The following is an 18,655-nucleotide window of genomic DNA, read 5'->3' on the forward strand; positions in this document are numbered from 1 at the left end:
GGAATTGGACAGGAGTGTGCAGCAGGGAACAGGAATTGTACAGAAATGTACAGCAGGGAACAGGAATTGGACAGGAATTGTGGAACAGGAATTGGTGCTGAAGGAAAAAGAGCACAGAAAGTTCCCAGAGCCAAGGATGCTGTCCCTGTGAATCTGCCAAAGCTGAGGTGTTGGGAGCTTTCTTAGCTGAAAGGCACTGAATGCAATTCCAGCTACTCCTGGGAGTATTCCTGAGCACTGATCATTATTGTTATTATTTTCCTGTTTCTTTAATGGTATTGAACATGCTCAAAGACCCTTAATCACAGAGGAAAGGACCAGCAGCAGAGCCCACTCCCTCCCCAGCCTGGCCCTTCTGCATGGGGAACCCAGGACTCACTCTTCATTCTTCCCTTGATATCAATCTCATGTTTTATCCTATGATTTTCTAAAATAAAATGTGAAAATATTAAATGAAACATATTCCTTTATTTGACACCGGGAACTACGAATTGATAAAGATTTCCTATTACCTTCTAAAATCCACCAGGCCAATCCTTCAGCAAGGCCATGCCCGTAATTGCAAGCAGATGTCTTTCTCTGCTGACACATTAAATGGAAGCAGAAAGAACCCGCTGCTATCTCCCATCAACAATTTGCACTTAAGCAGAGAACAGATTTTCACAGAGCAGGGCTGCAGGAGGAGGAGGAGGAGGAGGAGGAGGAGGAGGAGGAGGAGGATTAGGTTCCTGCAGCCCGGGCGTCTCAGCATTACAGCAAAACAAGGCAGCTCAGGAAAACAATGAACTCCAAACAGCCCCTAATTCCAAAGTAACCAAAAGCTTTTGTGCAGGAAAATGAATTTGTGAAACCAATACTGCCAGGAGCCCATGGAGAGCACAGGGGCTGAGTAATGCAGGGGGGAGATGATGCAGCTGACAAACACCCACTGTGGTGGGGTTCAGAGGGGTCCCAGGATGAGGGGAGAGATGAGAATCTTGACTCCATGTTTCAGAAGGCTGATTGATTATTTTATGATATATTCAAATAAAATTATATATTGAAACTATGCTAAAAGAATAGAAGAAAGGATTTCATCAGAAGGAAAAGGGAAAAGGGAAGGAAAGGGAAGGGAAGGGAAGGGAAGGGAAGGGAAGGGAAGGGAAGGGAAGGGAAGGGAAGGGAAGGGAAGGGAAGGGAAGGGAAGGGAAGGGAAGGAAAGGAAAGGAAAGGAAAGGAAAGGAAAGGAAAGGAAAGGAAAGGAAAGGAAAGGAAAGGAAAGGAAAGGAAAGGAAAGGAAAGGAAAGGAAAGGAAAGGAAAGGAAAGGAAAGGAAAGGAAAGGAAAGGAAAGGAAAGGAAAGGAAAGGAAAGGAAAGGAAAGGAAAGGAAAGGAAAGGAAAGGAAATCTTGTGACGCTCAGAATCTGACACAGCTGGCTGTGATTGGCCATTAATTAGAAACAACCACATGAGACCAATCAAAGATGCACCTGTTGCATTCCACAGCAGCAGATAATTATTGTCTTTCTTTTCCTCTGAGGCTTCTCTGGAGAAAAACCCTGGCAAAGGGAAATATCAGAAGATATCATAGCAACACACTCACCTCAGCTCCCACAGACCCTGCTGGCTCTGGAGCTCTGTTTTAGCACAGAGCTGTCCTGTCCTGCAGAGCACAGGGGCTGGAATTATCAATACAAGTGGAAGTGACAGGCTGTTTAGCAAACATTAAACCCAGGAAGCTTAAAAGGTCTTCCAGGATTATTAAATAAACATTTAGGATGAATGAAAGACTGTGAAATGGTGAAGGAATTGCAAACACTCTGGAGCAGGCAGTTGGGGCTGCAGAGATTCAGCTGTGCAGGACGGTGTTTAATCATTTATGAAGTGTCACACACAGCCGTGCCTCAGCTCTTGGCAAGTGCTAATCCAGGAGTGATTTTTATAAAACTTCAGCTTGATACTGACATTTTATTAAAGATTTAACATCCAAATCTGAACATGGTGCCAGCACCATCAGTTTGGCCAGGCCAATGCCACCACCACTGCTCCACAAGCCCTGCAAGAAGACACATGGTTAAATTACCTCAGAGCTTCCACAAACAGCTCAACATCCTCCAAATCCGTATTTCCCCTTGCTGTGCCGTGACTGGGGAGGTTCTCTGGGCTGGGTGTGCTCATCCCTTACTTGAGGATGACCAATTTAAGATGTCACATCTGCCTCAAGGGGCTGCAGTTTATTTTCAGGGTTTAATGTGCGCCACACATGCTCATAGGTAAATGCCCTAATCTCCTAATTTCTTTCCAAGAAAGAAGATACTCACACTTCCAACAGAGGTGCTCACACTCCGCCATCCTCCTGGGGCTATCATTTATTTGTGTACAGTATCACACCTCCCTGTAAATCAGCCCGTGTGCCACATCAGCGGCTCAGGAGTTTGGAGAAAGTCAGATTGAGGCAGCGCAGTGCCAACAGCACAATGAGCCCCAGCCGAGCTAAAGGAAAAGTTTTGGAGCTGTTCCTGCCCTCCAGAACGGGAGCAGAGCTGGATCCCAAAGGATTCTGTGCTGGCTGCATCAGACGTGGATCCCTCCAGCTTCCTCCTCTCCACGGAGCAGCCCGGCAAACATCTCCAAAGGAAAAACGCTGCAGACAGCCGTGAATTGCCAGCCCGGCACGCTTCTCCAGGAGAGAGGGGCTGTTTGCTGGCTGCCCCCGGGATGCTGGCAGGCTGAGAGGGGAGCCTGCTGTGCTGCAGCGTGCCCGTGCCCTCACACTGGCACTGCAGACAGACCCATCGCCCTGCTGGGGCAGGAAGGGGCACAGCCAGGGCCTCTGTGCCAATGCCCGGGCACACAAACCCTGCCCCAGCCCTGCAGGCGACGCTCTGCTGCCCCAGAGGGGATCCCAGCCTCGGATGGAAGCCCTGGAAACAAAGCCCTCGTTTATTCGAGGCTGTGAGGCCACCCTGGCAGGTTGACCCGCACTCCCTCCCTCTCTCCAGGCTCTCCAGGATGGGTTTTGCTTTGGGAATTTGTGCTGCAGAGCTCAACCCTGGACATGGGTCTGGCTGCACTGAGAAGCTCCCAAAAGCAGAAGAGCCCCCAGCTTGCCCCATTCCCCTTGCAAGGAATATATTCAAGCATGGCTTGGACACCTACAGACTGCCCAAAGCTTTTCCAACAGGCTCAGATGGGATCACTGGGGAAGAAACAGCAATTAAAAAAATGTCTGTTCCTTTGGAAAACAGGGATTTTAAAAGCTCTTGCTCGTAGCCATGATATTTTGTGAAAAATCCTTTCCTTAGGATTTTTCCTCCTGAGAAGCTGAGAAGCCTCAGGAACAAAATGCAAACAATGGTTATCTGCTGCTGTGGGATGCAACAGGTGCATCTGTGATTGGTCTCATGGGGTTGTTTCTAATTAATGGCCAATCACAGCCCAACTGTCCAGACTGTCTTGGTCAGTCACAAACCTTTGTTATCATTCTTTCTTTTTCTATTCTTAGCCAGCCTTCTGATGAAATCCTTTCTTCTATTCTTTTAGTATAGATTTAATATAATAAATATCATAAAATAATAAATCAGCCTTCTGGAACATGGAGTCAGATCCTCGTCTCCTCCCTCATGCTCAGACCCCTGTGAACACCCTGGAAGATTCTTTTCCTTATGTCTGGCAGCTCTTTCTCCTTGGTGGTGCCACTGCTTTTTGGGGCACTGTGGGCACTCAGAACCTTCAGCTCACCATGTCCTGCCTCCATTCCCCACTCCTCTCCATCATTTCACCTCATCAATCTGCGATGTTAAAGGCCATGGTTTATTTATTTCTTTACTTCACTAATAAAGCACATTATCTACAATGATTAATTTTGCAATAAAGAAACAACACTACTACAAATGGTGGTCTAAGACAACCTAAGGGGACTCTACAAAGTTCACATCCTAAATCCATCTCTGTTAGCTGGGAAACATCATTCCTCAGAGTACTTGGCTTGTTAATGGAATTCTTCTACAACCAAGTCCATGGCTCTGTCCCCATGTGGGAAATAAGCACCAATCCCAGGGTAAGGAATAATTAATTTACCAGTTTTGAGGGGGTTTGGTTCAAACCTCAACAATGAAGATTTGTTATTTCACTTTACTGTGATACAACAGGATTATCTCAGACATCAGATATTCATTCTCCCAGAGTATTGGTGATGGATGAGAATACTAAATGGAAGGAGGAAGGATAATGAATACAGAGTGGTATGGGTCTATGAAAAAGAGAACCAGTCCAATTAACAGAATAATGAATTTCAGCTTGGTCGATAAATGTAATCATTTGGGTAAGATATTCTTTGTCTTTCATAAACTGTTTGAAATCATACAAACATGACATTTTAATTAGGGCATAATGATAGAGAGCCAAGTTGTCACAGATCAAAGAGACAAAACCCCAGACTGGGGTCCCACAGCAAAGGGGGAACATGGAGATGACACATTCCCTGTGGGGCTCCACAGGGAAAAGTCCTTGGCCTTGTGCTCTCTGGAACTCTGCCAGCAGCCTAAAGGAGCTATAAAAACATCACTGCTGAAGTGAGGAGTGTCACAAGCTGGAGGAGCCATGAGCTCCCCCCAGCCAAAGCCTCGGGAAGGGCAGAAACTGAACCTTTGCTTGGGCTTGGAGTGACAGGTGTGGGCAGCAGCAGCTCCAGGGAACTCAGCTGTGCAGGGGAAATGCCACAGCCAGGAGGGGGTCCCAGCCCAGCCAGGAGATCTCAGGCCAGGAAGGAGATCTCTCCCAGCCCAGCTAGGGGATCTCAGCTGGACACTGCTGAGACAGGGGCCTGCTCGAGGCCAAAGGCACAGGTGGAGGCACAGAGTCGCCTCTGGGCCTGCTCCCCATGCCAGTGCACCCACACACGGCACAGTGAGGAGGCTCAAAGGCTGCCAGGGGCTCGGCTGGCACAGCAGATGCCAAGGCAGGCACCCAGGGGGACATCACAAGGGATGCTGGTGAGGGAGGGCTCCAGCCCAACAAGGCACCACAAGGAACCAGGGGTAAGGCTTAAACTAAACAGGTTAAGACTATAATGGGGATGTTTTTACAGTGAGGGCAATTAGCTATTAGGAATTCTTATCAGAGGTTGTAATGGGTTCTCCACTACTCATTTATTAACTTTGATCATGAAGATAGGATCTCTGTCTAATCAGCCAGCTCTGGTTCCTACAGGAATTCAGGGCAATCCTGCAGCCATGAAGATGGGAGTGATGTGGTCCACGAGGGTCCTTTCTGCAAGCATGCAAGCTCTTAACATCACCTCCCAGCCCTCTGCTTGCCCTCTTCACCTGACAGCTGCTATTTCAATATCTGTGCAATAACAGGTCTTTACCAATGCAGTCAGAAATGGTGTGTGAGCTCAGCCACTGCTCGCAGCACGTGCCCAGGCCACCAGGCCAAGGCTTGGGAGGGCTGAGGGAGCTGTGAGGAGCAGGATGGAGGAGCAGGAGGGCTGGGCTCCAGCATCCCTGCAGCAGAGCAGCGAGGTGGAGCCGCTGTGCCCACCTGGGCAGGTCCAGGGAGGGGCTCTCCCTCCCTCCCAGCAGCCAGGGCATCACTTGAACACGGACGGGAACGTGGGGCAGTCGGGCGACTTCATCTTCTTCATGAACTTCTTGAACTCTTTGTTCTTCTTGTCCCACTTGTAGATGGCTGTCAGCAGGTACTGGGTCTTCACCTGGCGGCCCATGATGAGGAAGTAGTGGCTGAGGTTGTCCAGCTGGTGGCAGGGACAGTCTGCCCCGTTCTTCAGGAACAGCACCAGCTTCTTCAGGTTCTTCTTGCGGATGGGCCCCAGCTTCAGCGCCTTCCTCTTGCGTGGAATGATCATCTTGTCCCCGTTCTCCTTCTTCACTTCCTTTATGGTCATCTTCAGAGCTGCAAAACAAGATGGGAGAGGGGAAAACAAAACTCCTAAGCAGCTTTCAGCGGCACAAAGCCTCTGCTGTGTGAGGCTGAGGGGGCAGCAGTGACAGCAGCAATGTCCCCTGTCCCTCTGCACACACACAGTGTCCTGTTCCCCTTCTCCCTGTCCCTCTGCACACACACAGTGCCCTGCTCCCCTCCTGCATTCCCCTTATCCCTTCTCTGCTCCTGAATCCTCCTGCTCCTCCCTGGCATCACCCTGGCCATGACTTGGGCGTGACACCCATACCCTTGCACCTGAGGGGGAGTGTCACAGACATATTTTTATGAAAAATCCTTTCATTAAGATCTCTTCTCCTGAGAAACTTCAGCTTCTCCATGTTTTGCTGCTTTGGAATGTGATCTGGAGAATTTACCCAGCATGTGAATTGTTTTTACTTGATGACCAATGACAGCCACCTGTGTCGAGCTGTGAGCAGCCACAAGATTTCATTATCATTCCATTCTTTCCTTTCCTTGCTACCCTTCTGCTGAAATCCTTTCTTCTATTCTTTAGTGATATTCTTTTATTTTATTCTTTAGTGATATTCTTCTATTCTTTAGTGATATAGTTTTAATATATCATTTTCTTTTCATATAATATATATCATAAAATAATAAATCAGCCTTCTGAAACATAGAATCAAGATTCTCATCTCTTCCCGTGTCAGGATTGCCTGAAAATTCCACAGAGGAGCTGCCCCATGCCCAGGAGAGCACCAAGGTAAAACACTGAAATCTTTGTTCCCCTTCCTGCACACAGCACCCAGCACTTCCCATTTGAGAGGGGACATGTTCAGCTGCCAAGCACAAATGTTAACTGAGTAAATGAGGTGATTTTCCTGCTCTAGAGGCATGGAGAGACTCTTGAAAGGATCATTTAAAAGGTCAATTTGGCTTCTCAAGCATTTGTTTGCACTCACACCGGCCCTCAGGTGCCTGTGAAACAAGTTTGCAAGCACTGGATGTCACAGCACCAGAGCTCTGGAGATCCCAGCATGTGCCTGGGAGAAGCAAAGTTGGTCTGATACAATTTCCATGGAAAATATTCTCCCCTCTTTGGGTTCAGCATTTTCCTGAGTTAATCACAACACCCCCAACCCCAAAAAAAGAAAAAAAAAAAACGGTTTTTTGCCATGACCATGAAGAGGAATTTTGCCTACATGGGAAAAAACGACGAAAATGTGTTGTACATTAAAACATCATTTCAGTGCCATTTGGCTCTGCCTCGTTTTTGGGGAAAAGCACATATGGAGCAAAATTGCTAACATATTTTCATCATTTGGGAGTTTACTTCAGAGCTGCAGATAACCAGTGCCCAGAGAGGTGATTGCCTGGCTGCTGTCCCTTCCCATTGGAGTCTCAGGGCAGTTGCAGGCAGTGCACAAGGAGCTCTGGCTCTGGCAGGGAGATGGCTCCTCACAGCATCACTCCTTGAAGTCCTGCTCTGCTGGAACATGCAGCAGGGAACACGTGCTGCTCCCTGGGCAGGAGCACTGCTCACACTGCTCCAGACACACGTGGCAGCAGGACAGCACAGTGACAACCCTGAGCAGGCAGCAGGGACCCAGTGTCACCACCCTGACAACGGCAGCACTGGTGTTTGCCTGCCCCTGGGCCAAAAACATCCCCTGGGTTTGCCAAGATCCTTGTCATGTTCACTGCTATTGTATCAGAAGGTAATCTAGGACTGGAAACTAAGTGAAATTTTCATTCCATCTGTTTTACAAATTCAGGAGCTAAGGAAACTGCTGAATTTAAAGAGCTAAAGATGCTGAACCACATCAGTTTGCAGCAGATCTGGAAAATGAGGTAAGGAGTTTGCAAGCAGCTCCAAATTCCATGACACCAACTGGGCAGCAGCAGCAGCAACCCCTCAATGTCAGCCTCAATTCCTTCATTCATGCTGACTGGAGCCCTTGCAGTAAAAAGAGAGGTGGCCAGGGCAGGAGGGATAAAACAAAGAGGGGTGTAAAACACCATTACAACAGCACAATAAGAGATTTCTGCAAAATGGCTTCTTTGCTCTGCTGAAATCACTGAAAATTTGATCTTTTCTGCTAGAGGAAGAAAAGGATCTGCCAGCTAGCTGAGGTGTTGATCTAGTCCAAAGAAGGGCTGGTAATGCTGAGCTGTGGGAGCTCACAGCTGCTCCCTTCCCTGCACACTGCACTTTGTGAGCAGGGCAGGTTCATGGGAACCATAAATCCAGATGTAAACCAAAGCCTCATCCAAAGCCTGCTCGTGCAGAGCAGCACACAGAGCCAGGATGGGGATGAAGGAGGAGGCTGAGCAGGGGTGCAAACAGTTTCTGCCAGGCTCTGTTCCTGCCAGCAGCAATGTCAGCAGTGTTCACCTGCACAGGTAAGCACAGCTCACGGAGCACCAAGCTGATCTGCCTTTGGTGCTGCAGGCTGAGGGTGATCTCTGCTCAGCCCTCACTCCTCTGGCTCCCCAAATTCCCCTTAATTGAGCCACATTCCCTAAATTCCAAGCCCATTCCAGGTGAGATTCCCAGGTGTGAGAGCTGGGTTCCGCAGTGGCAGGACAGACACACAGCTTTGGCCAACACCAGAGAAGGGGTGCCTGAGGGTTTTTGGCAACAGCACCAGCTTCTTCAGGGCTCATCCCACTCCAAGAGCTCACCACCAACTTCTAGAAGGAGCAGCCTCCAAGTTCTGCCTTTCCTAGAATATTTGTTGGGGGACCCTGGTGCTGCAGCAGCTCTCCTGGCATCCCCCCAGCCCTTTCTGCCAGGCAAAAGGCTCGAGCAGGATGCTTGGAGTCTTGGCTCCAGCACCCAGCAGAGCTGCCAAAGCAAACAGCTTCCTCCTCACGGGGAGCCCTGGCCTTTCCATCCCCCCCTGCCACACCAAATCTGCCTCAGCAGCGAGTGGGAGAAGGGCCAGGATCACTCTGGGATCCCAGGACAGGCTTGCTCACACAGATTTCACCTTCAGCCGTGGCTGCCAGGCAGGAGCTGACCCCAGGAGAGTTACCCACAGCAGGAACATGTGCCACCTTTCCAGTCCATCAGAGGGCTGCAGGATCAACATTAACACCCACAAGCCCTCCTTACCATTTATTTTCATGGGACACACACACAGTTCCAGCACTGCTCTGGGGGGTCACCAGCCGAGAGCAGAACCCCTGTGCCCTGCTCACAACCCACCACCCACCATTCCTGCTCCTCACCCCTCTTTTTCAGCACAGAACTAGGATGCTGTCTCTGCTGGGGCCCCACTCCAGCACCTCGTGTGAGAGAAGGGAAAGCTCCACTGTTCCTTCAGCCTCGTTTTCCCTTCCTTTGGAAATCACTGAGAAGGAAGAAACCTGCCAGAAGACACATTAGGGCTGTAACAGGAGAAGGCTGCAGGCAAGGCCCTGTCAGTCACAGAGGAAAAATAAACAGCATGTATTGATTGTTCTGCAGTCCCCAGTGCCACAGAGCCCGCTCAGCAGGATCCCCCCAGACCCCAGAGAAAGAGCAGAAACAATAAATAAAATCACTAAGAGAAACAGAGCGTGGAATGAACTCCTGGAGTAAGAAACCAGCGCTGGCTGCAGCCCAGGGCAGCTGGGGGAGGTGGCTGTGGGGGCTCTGGAGCCCCATCTATGCTTCCTCTTGCTTCCAGTGCTGCCTCACACTGAAATGCACCCTGCAGTCACCCCCCAGCCCCCTGTGCTGCTCTGTGCTCTGGCACCCCTCACTGACACCACCCCAAAGCTGTTTAATCTCAGAGGAACAGCCCAGCTGCCTAAAGCAGCACCCCAGAGTCCTCATTCATCCTTGCTCAAAGGTGAACCCAGAGTTCTGCTGCACCACGAGGCTGGGGCAGTCTCCTGGAACCCCTCTGACCCCCAGAATCTTGTCCACGATCCTCTCCTGCCTTGTCTCTGCAGTTTGTGCTCACTTCCTGCACTGCTGGGAAGAACAGAGCCTAAAACAAAGTATGTGCACCCCTGTCAGCCTCCTCCTTCACCCCCCTTGGTGTTATCCCATCTTGGCTCTGCACTCTGGGCTACACAGCCACCTCCTAACTGGCACAGCCACACATCTGCAGCAGAACCCAGATTTCTGCTGCACCACGAGGCTGGCATGCTCCTGGCACCCCTGAGACCCCCAGCACCTTGTCCAAAATCCTCTCATGCCCTTGTCTTTGCAGTTTGGGTTCACAGCTCACTGCAGCACCGCTGGGAAGAACAGAGCAGAATCTTGTCCAAAATCCTCTCCTGCCCTTGTCTTTGCAGTTTGTGCTCACTCCCTGCACTGCTGGGAAGAACAGAGCAGAATCTTGTCCAAAATCCTCTCCTGCCTTGTCTTTGCAGTTTGTGCTCACTTCCTGCACTGCTGGGAAGCACAGAGGCTGACACAAACGATCTGCACCCCTGGTCAGCCTCCTCCTTCATCCCCCTTGGTGTTATCCCATCTTGGCTCTGCACTCTGGGCTGCACAGCCACACATCTGTGCTGGGCAAAGTGGTCCTCACCCCTTTTCTGTACCAAGCTGCTGGGATGTAAGAGAAAATCTGCAGGAACAGCAGGAATGAGTGTAAAACTTACCAACAGCTGCCCCATGCAGCACATGTTAGTTTAAACATTTATTGTACATGTCTGGCTCTGCTGAGGATCTGTAACCTGTCAGCTGCCAGTGTTTACCTTGGGGGACGTGCATGAGAAAGCTCAGCCTGAAGGTTTGGGAGTGTAGAACAGTGCCAGATAAACAGCTCTCCTTGAGAAATCACCCCAGGACAGCAACCCCCAAGACTAAACAAAGACCCAAGGGCCGTACACTGTGCTTTGGGAAAACTTCCTGAGGCCACTGCCACTCCCTCCTCTGAGACATCCCTCTCACCCCTGCATTGCCTTCCCTTCCCTCACAGGGCACAGGTAGGACCAGCCCATCCCTATTCCTGCTCCCCAGCTGGCCACATCTGCCAGGAAATAATCCATCCTCTGGAGGACACTGTCCCCAGTGTCCTTGCCAGTAACACTGTGGGCAAGCCACTGACCCCAGCTGCTCTGCTGAGGCAGGGAATTCCTCTGCTCTGGCCTCTGCTCCCTGCTGGAACCGTCCCAGAGCAGCAGAAACTGATGTCAAGCATAAAGTTAAGTTTGTATTTCCCTTCCCAGCAGGAAGGACACCCCTTGGGCTCCCTGCTTGCCCACCTCTGCAAGGGGCAGGTGTTGGAGTGCCCCTCTCTCCTTCTCTGGCACACAGATTCCCCAGCTCTGGGCTGGGGCAGTGCCTCTGCAGCACTGCAAGGAGGCAGGGAGCTCCTACCCAAACTAGGTGTGCTGATGCCACAGGCTGTTCCTCCCTCCCTGTGTGTGCCCTGAGGCAGGGGCAGCTCTGATCCAGCTCCCATGGCCTGCCCAGAGCAGAGCTCAGAGCTCTCAGCACCTCCCACTCCCCAGGCAGGCCAAGCATTGAGCGTGTGCCTCCATTCCCCAGCCAAGCCAGAAGTATGCACATTCCTGGGGAACCATTACATGGGTGTTCCTGTTGGTGCTTTTCCCTGTTAGAAAAAGTCTGGGCTGGACTTAAGACTTGTGGCACAGCAAATCTGCAGGACAGTTGAGAATTCATTTCCAGCAGAAAGGGGAGCACACCAGCATGCAGAGCAGGTTTGGGTTTGCATAAGCACGCTCTGGTACAGGGCACATTCAAGTGCTAATCCCCCAGGAATGCACACCTTGTTCAATATGCCTTTAATAATCTTCCTGGAAGGTTACATACACCAGCAAGGACGTCAAAAGCAGTTAATTCTGGGTTTGATCTGAGAAAGCCAATACATTTCCTCGTGATAATCTTTTTTTTTCTAAATGAAGTTCAGTTTACCACTGATTGTCTCACTCACTCATTTAGGACAAAGCCTTGGAGCAGCTTTGTGTTTTTTAACGAAGTTCACCTCTGCATGCCCACAGTGACATCTAGAGGCACGCGTGGCTGGCTTTGGGGACAGACTGCAGGACACACAGCACCACGGCGGGCAGGGGAAGGCGGCAGCTCCAATCCAGCCACACAGGAGTCACGCTGCCTGTGACCAGAATGCCCGGAGTGCTCCTCCTTACCAAACTCGCTGGCACACAGGTGCTCCACGATGGCCTCTGACTTCATCTCATTGTCACAAGGGGGACACACGGTTGTTCCTGGCAAGAGAAAAAGAAGTGAAGGCAATTGAGAGGTGGCAGGCAGCCAGAGGAAGCAGCACCACAGAGCCAGACTGGCCGTGCTGTCAGACTCACCCCTGCAGGGGATCCATGCCCAGGCACCCTGCTGCATGCTCCCAGCTCCCAGAGGTGAGGGACAACACCCAGAACCATCCACTGGCTCCCAGGGCAGCCCTGGGCACAGGCAGCCTGCTGCCAGCCCCACACAGTGCTGCCAGTGGCCCAAAGGGCAGGCACAGGCAGCTGCTAAAAGGACAGCACTGGCACAGAAAGGAGCTCTCAGCTGAGGGAAGAGCTTGCCAAGGGGCACGGCCCGTGGCCTGGTGACATTCCCTGCCCACTGCACGCCAAGGCAGGCACACGATGCCCCAACCGCAGCACAGCAGGAGGATGCTGCCCAGAGATGCCTCAAGTGTGCCAAGGAGGTGCCAGGCAAGGACTGGCACAGCCCAGTTCAGTGCTCCCCTCACTACTGGGGACCACAGAGTGCCCAGGAAAACCCCAGTGCCCTCCCTCCTGCCCTGTGCCAGAGCAGCACTGGTGGGGGATGCAGCAGCACAGCTTTGGTGGGTGCTGCCCCACCAGCAGTGGCCACCCACCACCAGGAGTGGCCACCCACCACCAGGAGTGGCCATCCACCACCAGGAGTGGCCATCCACCACCAGGAGTGGCCACCCACCACCAGGAGTGGCCACCCACCACCAGGAGTGGCCATCCACCACCAGCAGTGGCCAGCCACCACCAGCAGTGGCCAGCCACCACCTCGAGTGGTCACCCACCACCAAGAGTGGCCAGCCACCACCAAGAGTGGCCATCCACCACCAAGAGTGGCCACCCTCTCTTTTGTTTCACCCTCATGGCTCCAGCAGAGCAGAGCCACCTCTGCTTGGCAGCTGCTGGCAGAGGTCAATGTCTGCCCTCCTGGGAGATGCCAGCCCAGGGGATTTCACTGGGATCTGTCCTGGGAGGAAATCTCACTTCACCCAGAGAAAAAGACTCTGTTTCCAAGTCCCCATCTGCACTTGGGGCAGACCACCCAGCAGCACAGACGTAGATTGGAGCTACTGGCAGATTAATTTATTGAGCTGGGAGATGCTGCTTGTTCCTGGTCCAGCAAGACTGAGGGCTCTTCCCACACAAGGGAGTTATTCTCAGGGACAACACTGCAGCAAAACATCTGCCAGTAAACACAGCACTCATGGCCTTCCAGCCCTCAGCCAGGCCAGCAAAGCCACAGCGTTGCTGGAGAGAAAAAGCAGAGAGGTGTCTCAAAGAGGGGTGCAGAGCCAGGGAGGCACAGCCATGACCATGCTGTGGTGTCTCCTCAGCCTCAGATGCCCCACAGGGATTCAGGCCAGACTTTTGTTTTCTGTGGCTTGTTCCTTCCCTGTCGCCATCCCCAAATCCCTTCTGTGCCAAATGCTGATTCCTGGGGATGTGCACCATGATTTTATTAATCACACATGCACAGCCACTGGCCTGGTGCTTGCCCCTGTGTGCAAGCCACGAGCCAGCCTTCCCAGCACCAACATCCACACCCTCTGTACCTCTGAGAGCTGCCCATCCCCTGGGTAACCCCTCCTTCCAGAACCCTGACATGCAATTTCCACTGTCACCATCCCAGAGTGACACAGGCAGGAGCCAGCCTTTGGAGACAGGATGACATCCACAGTCAGAATATTTCTTTCCAGCTGTGGAGAGAAATATTTACTGTGCTCATGACAAGGGAGAGAGGGGGCTCACAGCAAGGTGAAACATCATTCTGCTGGGGAACAAGCTGGGGTTCCTGCCATGGCAAGCACTTCAGTGTCTCAGCAGCCCAAGTGTACATGAGGCTGGCAAAGCCAGACAAACATGAAAGCCACCACTCGATGAGCTTTCCAGGCAACCTATTAAAATGGGGGGAAAAAAAAGCAAACAAAAATGGAAAATAAGAGTCATTGTTCCATGGTGCAAATACAGGCTTTGCTCTAGCTGTGCTCCAGCAGCCCCTGAACAGGCTGTGACACAGCCAAGGTGGCAGAGACCCCTGCCTTGCTGCACCAGGAGCCAGCAGCATCCTGTGGGCAGGAGCTGGGACCCTCTGAACAGCCCCTTCCACAGGCAGCAGCTTCACTTTTGCACAACCCCCCTGCCCTAATCAACAACCTTGATCAGAGTCCTTGACCAGGAATGTCTCCAACATGGGGCATCCACCTTGTTTCTAGATAATCTGTGCCAGCGTTTTACAACCCTCATTGCAGAAAACTTCCTCCTTATATCCAATTTCTATCAACCCATCCTCTAGTCCTGCCTAGCACAACAGCACTACTGGCAATGGGAAGAAAAACTGTCCTGTGCTCTGGATCACCACATCACACTACATCAGGAACATCAATGCTGGGGGCCCAGCCAGCTCCTGCACAGCTCTGCACCCCAAGAAAGCTGTTCTGTGGAGCTGCCCCAGGCCTGCAAGCCCTCCCATCCCTCCTGAGGCCCTGGAGCAGACACCCCCAGCCCACCCCTGGGCCCCACTGCAGCTTGGCTGGGGCCCATCTGCAAACTGCCAGCACAATCTCAGCTGCCTGCAGCTCCCTTGCTCCCTGCTGACCATTTCTGCAAAGCCTGGCTGCAGAGCCAGCTTACTCCAGGGGCAAGAGAAGGAATGTGTAATGCTGTATTAATCTGCAACTCCCCTGATGCATCCTGTGGGCCTGCAGGCTTTACTGCCTGTGCTTAAGGAGAAAGGAATTCAGCAGGTCAGCTCTTTGAGAGGCAGAAACAAATTCCAATTTCAAGGTGTTAACGGGGGAAAATACTGAAAGGGTTTGTTCTTATTAGTGCCAAGAGAAAAAGGGGGGACACTGCTTGGTTCTGACCCTCTTTGGATCGACAGGAAACACCCCAGTGCCCAAGAGCAAAGGAGCTGGTGCTGACAGAAGACACAGACAGGGTGCACACAGGCAGACAAGGGACAAGGACTGAGCTGCAGGTCACCCAGGATGTCACTTGACATCTGCAGGAGGTGGCAGTACCAGAGCTGAAGCAATGGGTTCCTCATGGGCACTAACAGAGCCTCTGTGGCATTCAGGACATCCAGCAGTGCTGCTTCACATCACACCAGTGGCTGCAATCCACTTGGAGTTTGCTTTTTTCCACTCCAAACTGTTTGAGGCACCACAAGAAAGCAGCAGTGTCCCACCCCAGGTCCAAAAGGTGAAGAGAAATCATTAAACTACTCAGTGGAAAGGAAAACCTGGCAGATGCTGCTCCTTTAGGAGGCTGTTCCCAGGTCCTGGCTCGTTAATGCCTGTAAAATGAATGACCTGCACACAGCTCAGACTGTTTCAGACCCAGGAAGGGGCAGCTCACACCCAGCTGTCCCAGGAGCATGCTTGGCTGCAAGTCCCTGGGGAAATAAAAGCAACCTTTGTACCTGCAACACGGAACACGGCTGTGCTCTTGACCAAGGGTCCAGGTTCACATGAGACAGATTTAATTCAGAGCATTCCTGGAAAACAAGGAGGTTTCTCCAGCAGGAAGGGCAAGCCACGACAAGGAAGCCAGTATGGCTGTGGGGAGAGGCTGGTCCCTGGCAAGGAGACCAGGCCCCCATTTTCCCCCTGGCACTGGGACAAACTTCACATTCCACCTGCCTCTGGATGTCACTGAGATGTGACACAGCTCCTCTGGGTGTCCTGCCATGCCACAGTCACTGCTCTGCACTGTCCTCCACAGCTCCTGGAGACCCCCCTGCTGCAGGATGCACTCCTCTGCTGCCCTCCTCTATCTCTGCAGTACGAGTCCTTTCAAGATGGGCAGGATGACACTGCACAGTTCCCTTTGGCTGGGTTAGCTCTCCCAGTCGAGCAGCACGCACAGCTTTTGTCTGTACAGGTAACTGCAAAGGGCAGACGAGTCTGACACAGCACAGAAGGCACAGAAAGCACTCAGCCCCCTCCCTGCCTGTGCTGAGCTCCTCCCGAGTGCCGGCACTGTGTCCCTGAGGAATCAGGAGTGACAATTCCCTTCAATTCCCTTAAGCACTGCACTCTCAGAGCCCTCTGCCATCTCCCTCGACAAACATTCCTCCTGCCTGCCTTTCACAGCACTCCAATAGCAAACCCTCAAGTGACACCGGGATATTTATTTATTTTCAACTTTCCAGCAACGAGCCAGGCTCACTGCAACTTGAACAAGCCAGTCTGGCACCACAGAAACGCGCTGCACGCAATGGAAACAAACACGAACCACGTTCACTTTCCCCAATTGTTTTTGGGCAGGTTCTCTGCTCCCTTCTCCAGCTCACAGCCCACCCAAGGCAGGGCTGGATCTCCAGTGCATGCCCAGCCTCCTGCCCTAGGACTGCTGTCACTGTTGGCTCTGTGACACTCTGTGCTCAGCCAACACTTTCTGCTGTTGAAAGCGTTGGTTGAGCAGGAGCCTGGCTTGGGAGCAGAGCCAGGACAGTGCAGGATCTGAGGATGGAGGGTCACACCTTGGTCCATCAGGGCTGGAGCCCAGCCCCAGTGACCGTGCAGGGATCAGAACAGGCACAACCCCACCATGCTCCAAAGAGCCAAAGCTCTGGGATTGGGATGAGGAGCTGGCAGGGCATCCCACCTCCTTTGGGACAGGAGAGTGCTCAGAGGCTAGAGGAGAGCTGCTGCCAAGAAGAAGAGCTCAGGTGAGCCTCCTCCTGCCACAAGAACCCCTCCAGTCCCGTGTGGTCCCCTCCTGCCCTGCCAGCTCAGAGAGGAGCGCCAGGAGCAAGGCTGCAGCACAAGCCATGCCTTACCTTTGGGCCTGGAGACCTCGGTGGCATTGGGAGCTGTCATAGCAATGCAGACGTCATCCTGGGGGAACTGGTCACACTTGAGCATCTCTGGCCAGAAGAAGCCAAAGAACTGCATGACAGGCTCGCAGGAGTCACGCACGGCCTCGCAGAGCCAGCGGCACGGGTAGACCGGCCGGTCCAGGCAGACGGGGGCAAACAGGGAGCAGAGGAAGACCTGGGTGCCCATATGGCAATTCTTGTTGAGCAGCGGCACCCAGCTGCTCGCCTGGTGCTTCACCTCGGCCATGGTCTCGTGGTCCAGCAGGTTGGGCAGCACCATCTTGTCGTAGCCCACGCTGTGGCACAGCCGCAGGTCGGCGGGGATGGCCACGCACTGGTGGGGTTTGGCGTAGAAGCGCCCGCCAGGGTAAGGGCCCAGGTCTGACTGGTAGCTGACATAGTCGTACTCGCTGGCCACGCCGCACGCCAGCAGCCCGGCGGCCACCGACAGCACCGCACGCACGGCGGCCCCACCGGGCCCACTCACGCTGCCCATCGCCGCCACCCGCCGACGGTGGCCCCGACAGCACCGGGGACTCCCCGCTGCCGGCGGCCGCCCTCGGGGACTCTCCTCGCGGCCCCTCCGCTGCCCCGAGCTCGCTGCCCGCCGAGCCCCGCCGAGCCCCGCCGAGCCCCTCACAGCCCCGCCGCCCTCCCGCCGCCCCGGCCCCGGCCCCGCTCTGGCCGCGCTCCGGCCGCGCCGCGGGTTTGTGAGCCCGCGGCAGCCAATCAGCGCCGCGCCGCCCGCCGCGCGCCGGCCCGCCGCTGTCAATCAGCGACCGCAGCAGCCAATCCCGCCCCGCCCAGCGCGGCCCCGACGGCCCCACAGCCCGGCTCGGCTCGGCTCGGTCCGGCTCGGCTCGGCCCGGCTCGACTCGGCTCGGCTCGGCTTGGTCCGGCTCGGCTCGGCTCGGCTCGGCTCGGCTCGGCCCGGCTCGACTCGGCTCGGCTCGGCTCGGCTTGGTCCGGCTCGGCTCGGCTCGGCTCGGCTCGGCTCGGCTCGGCTCGGCTCGGCTCGGCTCGGCTCGGTTCGGTCCGGCCCGGCTCGGCTCGGCCCGGCTCGGCTCGGCTTGGTCCGGCCCGGCTCGGCTCGGCTTGGTCCGGCTCGGCTGAGCTGGCCCGGCCTGGCCCGATGGAGTGCAGCCGGGGCTCGGCTGCAACCCCGGTGCGCGGCCCGAACCCCCCGGAGCCGTTCCCGGTCTCTGCGAGCTCCCGGCGCTCCTGAGCGGCTGTTCCGCGTTGCAGATATTTCAGATATTTCTATGAACCTGTACTGGACCGTGCAAAACAAATCCCAACAGAAACTATAACATTCAAAAAAAACCCCAACAAAACAGAACAAAACACCAACAACCAAACAAAACAAAAATCAGGAGGGAGCAAGGGGCCCTGCTCTGTAAAGGGTGCCCTGTTCCAGATGTGCTGGAGGAGCAGGAGCTGCATTCCCCATTCCTCCACCCTACCTTGCTGTGCTCCTCAGGCTTGCAAGGACTCGCTGCCCTCCGAGGCCGGGAGGAGGAGGAGGAGGATGGAGCCCGTGGGGCTGCCCAGGTGCCAGGAGGGTGCCCCTTGGTGCATGCCAGGCGGGAGAAGCTGCCTCATCCTTGTGCACATCTGGCCACTGAGCAGCTCTGCCCCTGCGTGCCTACAGGGCGCTGAGCTCTCTCCCTCCTCTGGGATCCTCCAAAGCTCCCCTTCCTGCTGCTCCCTTCGGCTGGAACAACTTGTACCACTTAAAACAGG

General features: G+C 53.7%; 1 protein-coding gene across 1 annotated transcript; it reads right to left on the bottom strand.

The window, feature by feature from the left end:
- Positions 1–3,771: 3,771 nt before the first annotated feature.
- SFRP1 (secreted frizzled related protein 1) lies at positions 3,772–17,408 on the bottom strand. The gene is made up of 3 exons (XM_063175237.1): positions 16,874–17,408; positions 11,998–12,075; positions 3,772–5,895 (listed from the first exon to the last, which is right to left on the bottom strand). Exons 1-3 carry the CDS (start codon positions 17,406–17,408, stop codon positions 5,573–5,575), a joined length of 936 nt encoding a protein of 311 aa, XP_063031307.1. The 3' UTR covers positions 3,772–5,572.
- Between the last annotated feature and the right edge of the window lie 1,247 nt (positions 17,409–18,655).

Source organism: Melospiza melodia, chromosome 23, assembly GCF_035770615.1.
Source record: "Melospiza melodia melodia isolate bMelMel2 chromosome 23, bMelMel2.pri, whole genome shotgun sequence".
Lineage (NCBI taxonomy): Eukaryota > Metazoa > Chordata > Aves > Passeriformes > Passerellidae > Melospiza > Melospiza melodia.

Coding starts and splice junctions, on each gene's coding strand:
- SFRP1 (XM_063175237.1), bottom strand. CDS start 17,408: ATGGGCAGCGTGAGTGGGCCCGGTGGGGCCGCCGTGCGTGCGGTGCTG. Junction 12,076..16,873: donor CGAGGTCTCCAGGCCCAAAG/GTAAGGCATGGC, acceptor TTCTCTTGCCAG/GAACAACCGTGTGTCCCCCT. Junction 5,896..11,997: donor CCTGTGTGCCAGCGAGTTTG/GTAAGGAGGAGC, acceptor CTTGTTTTGCAG/CTCTGAAGATGACCATAAAG.